Raw genomic sequence first — 15,342 nt, 5'->3', positions numbered from 1 at the left:
ACCTCAGTTCCTGACAACATTCCTCACCTGCAGCAATGCATCATCTGTATTTCAAAATGCCCCTTAACCATGACAGAGAAACACTGAGATGCCCAGCTGTGTCTGGCACACCAAACTTTTAGAATGATGGTCTTGAGGACTGAAAAAATGAACCCCTCTTTTGAACAACTTTTTGATCTGGGGTCAGCTGTATCATTTGGATTTACAGTGTGATATGAAGTGTCTCAGAATTTTCCCATTTTCTCCACAGCCTCATACATCCTCAGTAAAAATTTAGCACAAACAAATCCATGTGCTCTTCCTGCTCTGTTCCTTCTTGCATGATGTCAGCAGAAGACACAGTTCCTGCTTGGAGGCAGGAGTAGTTTGCTGAGGAAATCATGTTTACAGGTATCTAGATGTGTTAGGAAGTTCTGCCCACCATTTCTGCTCAATTTTCAGATAAATCAAAAATATCTGAACAAGTCAGAAGTATTAAAGATTATGTGGATTTTAATCCATGGAATTTTTCTTGCTGTGTTGGAAGAGCTAGGTTACATTAAGGCTTCTAATTAACTACAAAGCAGCAAAGGGAAAATGGGGGGGAGGGAAGTATTGTCTTTTATGCTTCCATATATCAAGTTTTAACAGAGATAAATGGTATTTATTATTAAAATTGATTTATTCAATTTCACACTTGATACATCTTCATATTTCAATGAGACCATTTGTAATTTCAAGAAAAAATATAAGTGTGTGAATGCACGATGCTGAATTAGCTGTAATTTCTGGTTTAAGAATCTTAAAAAGAAGCCATTTCTGGAGATGAAATGTTATACACCCATGCTAGGCATTTTACCTTTGAAGACAAACATTCTTGTGGTCCAGTTTAATCTTATTCTCTCATGACAAAATCCAGAACAATTAGGGCAGGGAATTTCTGGATTTCACTGAGGATTTGTTTTCAGTTACTTAAGTTATGCCAGCTTGGATGTGCCCCTGCTCTGAGAAATTCAGCTCAGTCAAATCTATGCTCTGGTTAATTTTTTGGGGTGGTGGGACTACAGGTCTCAAACCTCCCAGCTGAGGTCCTGAAATAACCTCATGGACAAAGGGCTGGTCCTTGCTCACCACATTTCTTTAGCCAGGCTTCTGCAGGGAAAGTGTAGCTTGCCTTCCTGATTGCTTTTTATTTTTATTTTTGACATTTTGTAGTGGTATAAATGAAGAGGTGGAGCAGCCACATGTGTCATCGAAAGTGTCACAGCCACAAATTGAACACGGCCCTGCTGAATCCCCTTCTCCCCTCTCCTTTCTGAGGCTCTGCCTTTCCTCTGCTTTTTCAGAAAATGTTCTCCAAACATTTTCTCCTCGCTTTTTCCCTCTCTCCTTCTCAAAAAGGTGCTCATTCCCTAACCCATGTTCTCCCTATCCTCTTTTCCAGTGGAAAGAAGCACTCCTGGTGACCTCTCTGTTCCAGACCTTGGCCTTACTGATGTGCTGACTAATAATCAAGCCTAAATCTGTCAAAACACAGAGAATTCCGTTTAATTTTCTTGGTGTGTAAAGCGACTGTTTTACTTTATTCTGCTGACAGAGGGCATGGCTAGATCAGATATTAGGAAAAAAATTCTTTATTGTGAAGGTGGAGAGGCCCTGCCACAGGTGGCCCAGAGAAGCTGTGACTGCCCATGCCCTGGAAGTGTCCAAGGACAGGTTGGATGGGGCTTGGGGCAGCCTGGAACAGTGGAAGGTGTCCCTGCCCATGGCATGGGTTGGAAATGGATGGTCTTTAAACCCAAATCATTACGAAAATCATCCTTAAAATTTTATTCATTCTCTTTGGAAAAAAAAGGGGAATAAAAAGGAAAAAAAAAAGGGAAAAAAAAAAGGAAAGAAAAAAAGGAAAGAAAAAAAAATTTAGATTTGCCACATTTTCCAAGTGATTTCAGAACCTGACCTTCACATCCCTGGGTGTGTAAGCCCTCCAGAGCACATCCCTTGTCGCGGCTGGCCGGGCGCTGAGGCGGCTGACGCGGTTCCCGTCCTGCGCGAAGTCGGTCACGGCTGTCACTGTCACCCTGGCTGCTGCACAGCTGCTCCCCGAGCACGGCCCTGGCAGCAGATCCACCTGGCAGGCTGAGAGGGCGATGTCTGGGGGCCCTGGGACCTGGCTGCCTGGAGTGAACACCAGCACAGAGTCTGACAAGAGCCATCCAAAACGCCGCCCGTGCCCTGTACAACGCTTCTCGTTCCAGGACACGAATGCTTTGTGGCTAGGGCTGAAAGATTTAGCTGGGGTGTGTGTTCTATTGCCATCTGTTAGAGGTGGGGCAGCTAGCTTCTGTTCATTGGGCAGTTTTCTTTATCTCTTCCACAAAACAATCCTCCCTCCAGGAGATATCTTCTGTTCATGGGCCATTAATTATTAATTATCTTCTGTTAGTGGACCATTGAGTGTCCCTGCAGGGCTGATCAAATTCCATTATTCCATGGGAGGAGTCAAGCATTCCTACCTGGATACAATCTGAGGTTTGGGACACCACAGGAGCCTTTGCCCACTGCATTCCCAGAGGAGCAGCTTTCTCCTGCCCTGCATTCCCAGAGGGAGAGCAGGCCCATCTCCAGCAGCTCTGGAGCTGCAGAGAAAAACTCCCACCTTGTGCAGGATCCTGCTGCAGCAGAACCACAGCTGGCACTGCAGGAGGGCTGAGCCCCCATGGGATGGGGCTGTGCCACCACCCTGACACACAGGGGACAGGACTGCTCTGACTTTGTCAGTGGTTTGGTTTTTTTGTTGGTGTTTTTTTTGGTACTATTGCATTTGTATTTTTTTAAATTTTCCTAGTAAAGAGCTGTTATTCTTATTCCCATATCTTTGCCCGAGAGCCCCTTAATTTCAAAATTATAATAATTTGGAGGTTTGCATTTTCCATTTGAAGGAAGGCTCCTGCCTTCCTTAGCAGACAGCTGTCTTTTCCAACCAAGACACCTTGGAACCAGATGGGCTTTGCATGAAGACAGTTGTGACTGACTGAATCTGGCATCCCTCTGCACTCTTCACTGTGCTGCTTTTTTATCCCCAAAGTTTTCTAAAAACTCGGTGGTGTCTATTTTTCCACAGGTGCTAATATTTCTGGGACAACGGTGTTATCGTTATGGGTCCATGCCCAGGGAATGAAGACAAGTCATTCTCGTGACAAAGAGATGGATCTGTGTTCTGGGAAACATTTCTCTTCCACTGTCTGGAGTATAAGGAGGTATCTGCTGGGAGTTATTTAATTTAAAATAAACAGGTGTTTTGATGTGAAAAGGGAAGGTTCTCGAGTAAGTTTTTGGCAAACTACAGATCCACAACAGCAAGGTAAATGCAGCAGGTCTGTGTTTATATTTTTTGGCTTAGTTATGTTATGGTGTTTTGCTTCCCAATCTGTAAAACGATGATGGTTTTATTTGTATCCTTCACAGAAGTATTGTGCTGGTAAATTCACTACAAAAATGAGGAAAAATAATGAGCTATGGAGATACTGGCTATGTCAGCATCTGTGGTGGGTAGAGAAATGGTGTGTGGTGACAAAATCAGTGTGACAGTGGCACTGCACATCATATCTTTCCTAAAGGGACCTCTACACACAGCCAGAATGGCAGTGTCGACTTCTCTGGGGTCCTGACCCTTTCTGCTGAGGTCCCAGGTGAAGGGCAAACCTGGATTTGCATTTCCACAGGTGTGTTTTCCCTCACACTCACTGAATTATGATAGCATTTAGTTCCGAGCCATCTGGTCTGCAATACATACAGTGTGCATTTTCTTCTCAAGAAGCCACTCAAGCTTTCATGAATCCTTTGGTTGATAGGAAATGGAACTGTGGTCCCACTGAAGCCAGTCAGAATCTAAATGCTGATTTCAGGACTCAGAGTGTTTCTTGAGGAGTACTTAGTTTTCTGTCCCAGACCACTAATTATCATCAGATGAGAATAAAGTTCTAGAAATGGTGGACATAAAATTAATCTGAGATGAAAACAAGTGATTTTCTGATATTAAAGTAAGTGATTTTTATACCATTTTTCCCATTTGTAGAATTGCTTAATAATTTCTAGAGATGGCATTAAAGAATGTTAAGATGGCATTTTTAACACAATCAAATAATCACTGTCTTATTCCTTACGGAAAAATCTCATGAAATATAATTTAAATTAACCCTGTACAGTACTATGGGAACTGAACTAAAATCTACAGATATTAATGACATATTATCTCTCATATCAAATCCTTAAAGGCTGCCTCACCTCACATCTTATAGAAAAGTCCTGGCTCATTTTCAAGGTTCTTGATTCAATTAAATTGGAGGTTTCCATGAGGAATAGTTATTGCCATTACAGCCCCATGAGCTGTGCTCAAAACCCAGAACAAAAGTTTAAAATCAAAGAAAATCATCTTGTCAAAATAGTAGCGATAAACTTAACAGAAGCCGAACTCCAGTGGCTCTGCTGTGCCTTGGCATTCATTATGATATTGTCTGAACTTGGAGAGATATTTCTGTGCTTGTAATTAGCTTTCTTATCACTTATTCCCTACATAATTAGCACAAGAGTGTAGTTATATGGATTCAGTCAGACAAGGAGCTTGTCAGTTAATTTATTCGGTATAAACGAATCGCAGCTAAAATGGTTTTTATTTTTAATTTCCAGCACTGTGGCCAGCACACATTTTTCAGAAGCCCGCAGCGTTCCTTCACATAAACTAATGGACCCTAAAGACAATAAAGGCTCAGAGCAAATGGGGTTGTGAGACACCCAGCAGCAGATCCTCAGCCTTAAGTATATATAGATGGCTCAATAGATAACAGCCCGAGTGTCATCCCAGGAAATAGCCTCAGGATGGAGCAACCAAGGGCTAGAGCTGGGTTTAGTTTAAGCTGCAGGAATGAGTTGATCGAAACTAACAGGAATTTTCCACTTCAGTGACAACTTCCTTCAAATAAGAGTTAATTGGACGAGCTGTGCCTTCCTCCTGGCACCTCTTGGCACCAACACATCAAGCCCATTGACAGCTTGGAAACAGAGCTGCTTCTGCAAGTTCTGCATCCTCTCTTTCTTCCAGCCAAGTGCACACTGTGGGACTGGAGGAGACCTTGGTCAGTCCCAGTCCAACGTGCTGAGCTCAGCCTCCCCCACCTGAGAGCTCCTGGCCCAGGCTCCCAGAGTCAGAGAGATCTGAAAGCCTTGATGGATGCCCAAGAAAATGGGAGTTAAACAAATGGCTGGGACTCATTCCTGTCCGATCCTCAGTGTCCGAGCTGCTCGGGGTCTGTGGGGATGTCCCAGCTCACACCAGCCCGGACACCCCAGTCCCTCAGTGTGAGGCAGCCTTTCCTCCATGTGGCTATCCAGGGAAATCTGTTCCCATGAGCTCAGAGGATGTTTTCCTGATGGAGCAGCCCAGACTCCAAGCCAAGAGCAGTGTGTAGAACAGAGCAGCACCGAGCCATGGAGAAATGCAAAGTGCTGCACGTACAAGAGCCAACACAGCTGCTGGAACCATAAGGTGCTGCTCAGTTTAAGTTCATTGTGTTATGATACCATTTAAATGATTTTTCTTTCTTCTGTCTAAGCACTTGGCTGATGGTGAGGAGAGGGAAAGGGAATTAAAAAGAGAAAAATATCAGGACCTATCTGGGTTTTGCCAACATTTTTTAGAGCTGGCTTTCTGTGGGTAGAGAAATTGCAGCTGTAATCCTATCTCTAAACATTTCTCTTGTTCAGTCACTTCAGAAAGAGAAAGAAGTGACTTGTTTGAAAAAAGCTTGGGTGTTTTATTTAGTGCAAATGGAAAGTAAATACCCACGTGCCACCCTTAGGCAGGACAGGTATTCCACATGATTGACCTGAAGACAGCATTTATTGGATAACAGGGCAAGAGTTTTCTCAGTGACATTGTCAATGTTTTCAAGTTAATAAAATAAAAAAACCCTAAATGTTTAGAAAGAGAATAATACATAAGCACAAGAATGATTTTTTCCTTCTGTATTAGGTTAGACAAAAACTATAAGCTGGCAAAAGAAAGAAAAAAGGCTTCACTATGTATTTACTGAATAATAAATCTGCAGGGGAGCTTTTTATTGATAATTAATGAAATTATTCTACCTAAGAACATTCCTGCTACAAAAAAAACCCCCAAAACCAACCCTAAAAAATGGAATTTTATGCTCCTGGAATTTAAAATAAGTTCTTCTACTCTCAGTTATTTCATCCATAAATCTCAACAGACTACTGTTCAGGTTATTGCTAGTCAGATTTATGGCTTTGGGGGTTTTTCCTCTCAAAAAACTGTCAGATGTAATCAGCTGTTTTATTTTGCAGATAAAAATATGGCCTAGTTTGCTGATTTTATGGCTTCTGCCCTTTGGTATTATTGATATATTTTCTATTAGAATCCATTGTAACCTAAATACTGGAAAAAGCAATCACATTGATAATATGTCAGTATGCAAAACTCTTACCCAAGTCCTCAGTACTTAGTTGCAAAGTGATTTTACAGGAATCATCCTGCCCAGGACAGGCAATGGGTACTGTGCTCAGGACAGTCAAAACATGCTCCTTGCCATCCTCTGCAATTTCTAGGGATTCTGGCAAAAACTGGAAAAAAGAAAAGAACTTTAAGATAATTTTGACAGACAAGAGTGATGACAGATTTATCAGGCAACTGACATCTATGAAGTCTGAAGTGGTTTCAACCAACTATTAAGGTATTACTTGCAAAATAATAATAATAATCTTTAATATTATCTCCTTAATAATAATACATTTTGCAATAGTGATCTTCAACTTAATAAGGTAAAATTGCTGTTAACATACTTTAACTACACTTTTTGCAATTAAGAAAATGTTTGCAGTTCTCATATATAATGTGTAATCACTTCTCATCTCCAAATCAGAAACCTACTTTTATTAAGCCTGAGAATAATGCTGTGGAATTTATTTAATTTTTAAAATCCCTGGTTCAAAGGAGCTCCTACCCCAGTGCAGTAGGAGAAATACCATGGCATAAAGACTAGCATAACCTCATGGTCATGGACTCTATGTTTGCAGTCTGCACCAGGTGCAAAATAATTGCAAATTTTCACCAATTCCCCTTCTCTGCTATGGCAGGAAGAAGAATTCTTCTGCACATAAAATACTGCAGGTTTGGAGAGAGAGCTGGGGTTGTGCCTCTTCTGTCTGCCCATTGTCCTGGGAAAAGAGCAGAAACAGCACTCAGGGCTAGTCAGAAATGGGAATTTCTACTCCCTGGAAAATTCTCATGTTTAAAAAAATTCCTCAGAAACTGTTCTGCAGATAGCACACAGAATGGGCTGCCAGATGTTTGAAACCCCCTTGATGGAGGCATGACACTCAGGTACCCAGAAGATCCCAAAATCTCCTGGGCAGCCTAATCCTTGAGTGGGATTAGACCTGGTCCTTGCACTCAGTGTGAATTTATCTTCAGCAACTTCTGTTTTGTAATGCCTGACTATAGCAGGATGATGGATAAAAATTCATATTTGATCTTCACTTTGTTCTGGTTTAGTTACAACAGAATTGTGCATCCTTTGTTCGTAGGTTTGCAAGTGTGTCTTCCCATCCCACAAAACCCCCAGAGCTCTTCAGGAGGTTTATTTACTAGCATTTACTACATTTACTACATTTACTAGCATTTACTAGCATTTACTAGCATTTACTACATTTACTACACACAGAGCTTTGCCCATACTTTGTGGCACATCAGTGTCTACACATGCACATGGTGCCATGTCACCATGATATTTTATGAAAAATCCCTTTTGCCAGAATTTCTTCTCCAGGGAAGATGAGAAGCCTCAGCTTCTCCACGTTTTGCTCCTCTGGAATGTGATTTGGAGAACTGTTTACCCAGCATGTGAATTGTTTTTAATTAATGTCCAATCCCAGCCAGCTGTGTCAGACTCTCTGGGTCTGTCACAGGTTTTTATTATTCATTCTTGTCTAGCCTTCTGATGGATCCTTTCTCTTTCTTTAGTATAGTTTTATATATAATTTTCTTTTAATATATAATATAATATCATAAAATAATAAATCAGCCTGCTGAGAACTTGGAGTCAGATTCTCATCTCTCACCTCATCCTGGGGACCTCACAACAACACAACAGTGCCAGTGGTGCTTCAGGGTGTTTTACAGACAGTCTGAAAGCCATTTTCTCACAGTGATCAGCACTGCTTGTGATCATCAGGACTAACATTTCTTCATCATGATCTTCAAATATTCCCTAGTCAGTGGCTCAGGGCCATGGGGGTTACCTTAATCCCAGCATAGAAACCTTTGCTGTCCTCAGGCCGTGACTGCTGCTCAGGAGAGCCCCTCCTAAAAGCTGTGACCGTGCAAAAGACCTGTAATAAATAAATAAATAAATAAATAAATAAATAAATAAATAAATAAATAAATAATAAATAAATAAATAAATATCACATGCTATAGCATTTCTTGAATAACATTCATATAATTTCCTGTTGCTCAGAGTTTTCAAGCTTTCATTCTACTGCTGAGATATATTTTGGGGATTTAGGCTTCGAGAATATTTATGTGTAAATTTTGAGTTTGGGAAGAATTTTTGGTGCATTTAATAAGCAAAGAAGTATGGCTTTTGTCACAACAATTAATAACACTTTATGCTTACAATGTGGTTTTTTTCTGCACATTTTAAACACCTTGGTTTGTGATTTTAACTCATTTTACTAAGGAAAAACTACATTGTTCATAGATGTCACTGTCAGAATTCAGACATTTGCTCTTGGGATCCCACACTCCAGTGTGTCCACTGGATCAAGCATCTTCTCTCTGTACCACGTTTGTAAGCATTTTATTTTAAAATTTGAATTTGTTTGACAGTCATCCAGTCTCAGAAACTGTGTCAGCAATAAGAGAAGCTCCTTTTTTTTCTTACAGTTTTATAAAAGATGATGCAGATGTGCCTACGGGGTTTATATTGTATTAAAAAAATAAAAGAAAATTCACCCAAATAAAAAACTCCTCCAAACACAATGTACTAGGACACTTATGTTGTATTCCTAGCACAGCCACACAACTTTTATCTCTGCTGAGCCTGCACACCATCTGCCAACTTAATGTTCCATTGGTTTCAGAAAAACCAAATTGCAAAAATCATTTCTAGGACCATAAGATTAAAATACAGAAATTTTCCTTAAAGCAAATGACAATAGACTCTGAATCTGTAGTTCTGAATATTTTTTTTTAGTCTTCTTGGAAATGAAGTAACAGATTGTGACATATTAAATCAAATTCCAGATACTCAGATGACATATTTATAGCTGCTGCCTTTTTTAAGCCTCAAGTAACACACAAGGAAGAACTGGACCAATCCAATTTATTTTCCATTACAACAAATGCCTTTGGATAGACCTTCCAGCATCACTCACTGGCCATGCTGATGCTTGTAGCTCTCACCTGCTGGCTCAGGCACGACCCTCATGATCACCACCTGCAAAGCAGGCTCTACACCAGGATATTCCCAGATTTGTGGGATCATGAGCTGCATAACAGCCTGCAGTATTTCTTTTAGCACCCTAAAAGTGCCTCCTCATTGCCATCAAGTCATGAGTTTCCTCCAAACTGAAGAATCCTCTTTTCCCACCTCATTTGTGCTCAGCAGAAATTCCCCACCAGCAATACAGGGTCGTTTGTAGGGCTGTGGGGAAAAACAAGTGTTTTCTGAGCTCTTCAAGTGGATTATTTCCAGTTCAGCTCAGTCCCAGGCTTATGTGCCTTTTGGGATGTTTTTACCTTCACAATTTTTCTCACTCTCTCGCAGACAGCTTCAGACAGTTTGGCCCAGTGAAAATGGTGTCATTTGTTACATTAACAAGATGGAAGCCTTGAGGTCATACTGGGTGTACTGGGGGAAAAACAGACAGATCTCACCTCACAGAGACACTTTACAGTTAAAATTCCTCAGATATTTCATAGTTATCCAGCCTGCCTCTGAAGGAGAGCAAGTTGCTGTCTCCTCAAGGTAATAAGCCCCTGTTAGCATTAGATATTTATTATCTCCAGTCCTTCCCTAAAGGCTCCTGTTCAGCTTACAGACTTTTCAAAACAGTTCTTCTGCTGGCAAGGCAGAAGGTGAGTGTTGATCCTGCTCCTGCAGCTTCTCCTGCTGCTGCCACAGGGGGAGTCTGCAAAATCAGGATCTGGCGAGGTGGTGACAGCAGAGAGGGTTCAGATAATGCACATTCCCCCTACCAAAAACAAACAGCAGAGCTCATGGAGCCCCCTTGCAGAGCTCCTGGAGCAGATCACACCCACCCACATCACAGGTGATGTGTTTGCACTCACTGGGCTGTTTGCACTGTTTTTCAGAACATTTAACCAAAAATGTTCCCCCTGAGGTTCCCTCTGAGCCCAGCACGAGGAGGGTTTGTGCCAGGGAGGGAGCTCAGCTGCCAGGGACAGGCACAGGGATGCCCAGCACTGACAGAGGATGGTGATCTTCCCCAAAGTGATATTCTGGAAAATATCAGAACCCAGCCCCGTTGTATTTCCTCTCATATCTATTTTAGAGGTATATTTAATAGATAAAGCACCAAACACTCAAATAAAAACTTACTCCCTAATGATACACAGAGAGCTCTGTAGACTATCAGTCCATCCCAGCTCAATCTTCAGGGTTTTAGGAGGTCAGCACAAACTTTAAAAATTCAAAATGTATGGGCAGCCATCACAATTTACATTTCATTTCTGTCTTTTATATAATTCCCACCCTTGCTGGGTGCACACCTCACGATCAGCAGATATGTTCATCAGATACTGAGCTACAGGTTGACAGTTTGTCACATAATTATGATCGTCATCCCAAGGAGGAGGCTTTTTTTTTGCCTTCAGCTAAATACTAACTCTTTTTTCTGCACTTCAGTAATCAACTTTTTCCTTCTCTTTTTCTCTGCCCCCCCTACACCCATCTCAGGATGCAGCCTTTTTAAAGCAAAGAGATAAAAGCACTACTGACAGCAGTATGCTGATGGCCGTGACAAGTTAGGAAGTATTTTTCCACAAACTCATTGGATCTGTTAAAAAAAAAAGTCAAATTCTATTTTTTCATCATCTCTTTTAAAGGGACAGGTACCCTTGGACAGAATGACTGGATTGCTTCTTAACATGGGATGCTTTGTTTTTTTTCCACAGGGCAGAAAACTTCTTCTAGGCACAAAACTCTCATCAAAAAAGGCTCTTTTAGGTCAGAAGTGTCTCCCTTTGTGTGTGCTGGAGCAGATTTACCCCTTCCATGGACTCAAACAGAGTTGTACCCATTTTCACATGAACCCCATGGGTGGCTCCTTTGGCTAAAAGCAGAAGTCAGTCATTAATTTGGTGAAGGTTTGTTAGTTCTGTGAAACAATTTTAGAGAATATTTTAGTCCTAGGACCTGCCACCATCCCCAGAAAAATTCTCCCTTAAACCTTGCACATTAAAATGTGGGTATTTCCCCTATAGCTTTCAGAATTCGGGTTTCCTCCAAATCAGTTGATTCTACTTATTTTGAGGATAATAATGTCTTCAATTTCACCTTTTCCCCTGACTAATTCTGGATGTGGTGTGGGAAGCCCAGGCTGGAGCAAGGATGGGGATGTCTGCCAGCAGATCCAGCTTTTCCCCCTCCATCAGCCTCTCCCCCTGTGCTCATACAGGGGGTTCAGGTAACAGAGGCAGCAGTGGGGAGCTCCCTTCTCCCCAAAAGGAGAGGGAAGGTGATTATTAACTGCTGCTGAAGGTGATTATTAACAGGAAGGTGATTATTAACTCTGGGGTGGGATCACCTCCTGCAGTACCACCCATGCCAGAGCAGGCTGGGGATGCAGGGTTCAGGGTGACACTGCTGGATTGAAGGAGGAGGCTGGGCAGGGAATCACAGGCCAGGTGAAAGGTGTGTCCTGATGGCTCTGGGGCACTGCAGCTGCCATTGCCTTCTCCATTAAACACTAATGGGCTGGGGTTAGAAACTCTGCTGGGAGCTGGGAGGGAGCTCTGGTTTACAGCCTTGATGAAAAGAGCAAAGGATGAGCAGAACTGAGGGATGACATTTCTAGGGAAGCTGGAAGAAAAGAAAAATAGTTCTCATTATCTTGAGAAAATGATCTGGCTGTAGGTATTTGCAGAAAGGGGTAGGAACAAAGTCTCTGGGAAGGCTTTCCAAGAAGGGTTAGCAGGAAGGGGAAAGCAGGGAGAATCTGTCTTTGATTTAATTAATGAACTAGACCTTGCAGCTTTAGAACACAAATCACTCCCTGCGAGGGGCTGCTGGCTGTGGGAAGGAGGGAGCAGGTGCAGCTGTGTGACCTGGCACTGTGAGCATCCCAAGCTCTGCTCACTTTGCTGCTGGCTGTGCAGGAGGAAGGCAGCTCTTCCCAGGTGCCAAATGGCCAGGCAGTGTGTGGGAGCTGACTCTGGGTCATTATTCTGCTAAGGAAGGAAATTTTCTCAGGGTAACAGCGAGGTGTTTTATCATCTGCAGAGTTTTGCTCATCGGCTCCCTGACCCTTTCTGCTTTAAAATCTCTGTTCAAGTTCACCTAGAGTTCTGTTTCTGTGGGGATGCTTCTCATTTTCCACCTGAAGGTTGAGGAAGAAGTTGTAAACTCAGCTGTGACCTGCAAACAGGCAGGTCTTCCTATTCCTGTTGTTGATTTTGACAAATCCAGTGGCTGGGAAGGGATTAGTACTTAAGATGGGGAAATGCCACTTTGTCCCTTTGGAGTCCAGATGCTGTTGCAGACCTCTGAGCTGGGCAGTGACAGAGGCTGAGCCAAGGGCATGAAGTGACCCCAAAGGGGAGATGCTGAGAGCCAGTGCTGACTGGGGCTCTGTGGGGTGAAACCTTGCTGTATCTGGGAGAGGAGAAGGGGCAAACCCTCAAGATGGCCTTCTAAGTGCTTGAGTATTTCCATAGGTACAGACTTGATAAGATTTAACATTTATGAGCCCATATGTGCAGGATTTTCCATCTAAATGCAATAAATGTAGTGAATTCATCATCTGGAATGAGCTGCTTCTCTCCCCTGGGCTGAACTGGGGCATCTCTTCGAAGTGCTGGCAGTAAGACAAAAATCCTATTTCCTTGAGAGATGAAGTGTAAGTGCTCTGCAAGATCTGGCTTTCTACAGCACCAAGAACTGTAAGATCTCTTGGCTCACCACTGGAGATGCTTAAGGCCAGCTGGGATGGGGTTTGGAGCAACCTGGCCTAGCAGAAGGTGTCCCTGCCCTTGCAGGGGGGTTGGAACTGGATGATCTTTGGGCTCTCTTCCAATCCAAACCCCTCTATGAAATTTCACACCTTTTCCCTTGTGAGAGAAGAACAGTTATTTTATATATTGAGGCAATAATTTGCTATCTTTTTGGCTGGGGCATAATCTCCTTCTGTTGCAGAGTGTCATGCAAAGCAGCCACTTCTATCAGAGAGCTCAGAAAGGCTGGTTTTGCTTAAACATTCTTATTTTACAACGAGCACCATGGTTTATGTGGGGTGACAATTGCTCCCCGCCCCGTGAACGTTTGGATTGCTGTGCTGAGCAAAATCTGCACAGTTTTCTCCCAAACACCTTTCTTTCTTAGCATAACTCATTACTCACAGCGTGCTGCTATAATTTATAGATGGCTGTGCCTCGAGGAATGGAATGACCTCTGTCACTATCACATAAATAAGGCTTAGGAATGCCAGGATTTTCATATCAGATGGAGTAGGCTCCTTTCAGAGCTTATAGAGAAATAGTGGCATGTTATAGATTTATTTAAGACTGCAATAGTTTCATGAACATTATGCTGCCAGCATTGCTGTCTGAAATAACAAAATTGGAACCCAAAGATGGGGGGAAGAAAGGACACATGATGGCTATTAAAAAATAACTGGCTGTTTAGTCAATACAAGTTCAGGAATGTTGGCTGGTAAATCTCAACTCTTCTCTAAGGTTTGACTGTGTATTAAAATATATCAATAGCTATTCCATTATGTGACTGACCTATTGCCTGGAGGTGTTTTTACAAAGAATAGCATTGACATCAAACACCCAAAAAGTGATTAAAAAAAAAAAAATTGTCTTGCTTGGCTGTGGTTTTTTGTCAAGAAAGGAACAGAGAAGATGTTGACTTCAGGCCATGAATGTGTGGAACCAAATGCAAGTTATTGTGCAAGTAGAGATTATGAGTTAAAAAGGTTCAAAAAAGGCAAGTAGTTTTCCAAATGCTGCAAATTCTCTGTCCTGGGGGACAATTCTGCCTTGAATGCCCCTTGTGCACCCTGGCAGTGCTCAGTCTTGGGGATGCTGCCACTGGGCTCTGCATGGAAAAGGGGAAAAGTACTGGAAAGTGCTCCTGATTTATTGTCTCCCCTCTCATACCATTGTGAATCTGGCCTCCCTTTAATGGTGCCTGAGAGAATATTCTTCCATCTGCATCTTTCTTGGGCAGGTGAGAGTTACCCATCGCCTCTGGGTGGTGGAATTTGGTGCCAGGGTTTGATTCCCCTCTTAGTGGCATCACCTTTCCTACAAATGCTAAATTTCTTCAGATTTGCACCACTGGAGGTGAGAGTCTTCTCCCTTTTGACTCCTGTTAGACACCCAGACTGGGATGGCAAACAGTGAAATGCTTTTTTTAAAATCTTTATTTTGTAAAACTGAATTCTTAGTTGCAACCGCAGCTTCATCACTTGGTTTTCACCCGTGATGATTTATGGATAATTATAATTAGTCTAATAGGCCATGAAGACCTTTAAAGAAGCCTAACAAGGAAGAGAATGCTTTAGTCTCACTAAACCCACTAAATTAAACACGTAGTTTCAGCAGAGGACAAAGAAGGGCTTACTGGAAACTCAATACAATAAAAATAGTCTTATAGTCTTATAAAGATTTGGCAATGCTACTTGTTAACAGAACCATATTTTCTCTGAATCCCTCAGGAGTGTTAAAACAAGATTTGAAGTGATTGCAAGTGAAATAATTTGGATGAGAATATCTCTTCATAGCACAAACTTGTCTTAAACTGGCAGAATTATCTGCCTCGTCTTATGACATGTGAGGGCATCATCAGCCAGATTCTGAACTGGGCTAAAGAAATCATTGTCTCAGTCAGCATTTCTCAGGTCACATCTGGAATATTGTGTACACAAAAACATGTGGGCAGGCTGGAGAGGGTCCAAAAAAGGGCCACAAAGATGAGCCCAGGTCTGGGAAGCTGCTGTGTGATGAAAGGTTGAGAGAACTGAGTTCATTCAGCCTTGATAAAAGAAGGCTTGAGGGAAACCTCATCACCATGTTCCAGCTTTTAAAGAATCACTACAATG

General features: G+C 42.1%; 1 protein-coding gene across 1 annotated transcript in view; it reads right to left on the bottom strand.

Moving 5' to 3' along the window:
• The window catches only part of LOC311156081 (von Willebrand factor D and EGF domain-containing protein-like), a gene marked incomplete at its 3' end in the record, with an annotated part of 152,569 nt that overhangs the window by 90,703 nt on the left and 46,524 nt on the right, over positions 1 to 15,342 (bottom strand). The window contains exons 5-7 of the mRNA XM_084209764.1: positions 8,293 to 8,382; positions 6,480 to 6,615; positions 1,940 to 2,157 (exon numbers count right to left, since the gene is read on the bottom strand). Coding sequence (XP_084065890.1) covers positions 1,940 to 2,157; positions 6,480 to 6,615; positions 8,293 to 8,382 — 444 coding nt within the window. The remainder of the gene's footprint in view (positions 1 to 1,939; positions 2,158 to 6,479; positions 6,616 to 8,292; positions 8,383 to 15,342) is intronic.

Source organism: Fringilla coelebs, assembly GCF_963513975.1.
Source record: "Fringilla coelebs genome assembly, chromosome: 7".
In the NCBI taxonomy this organism is placed as follows: domain Eukaryota; kingdom Metazoa; phylum Chordata; class Aves; order Passeriformes; family Fringillidae; genus Fringilla; species Fringilla coelebs.
The sequence above is the reverse complement of the archived record's forward strand: the minus strand, read 5'-3'. Positions and strand labels throughout refer to the sequence as shown.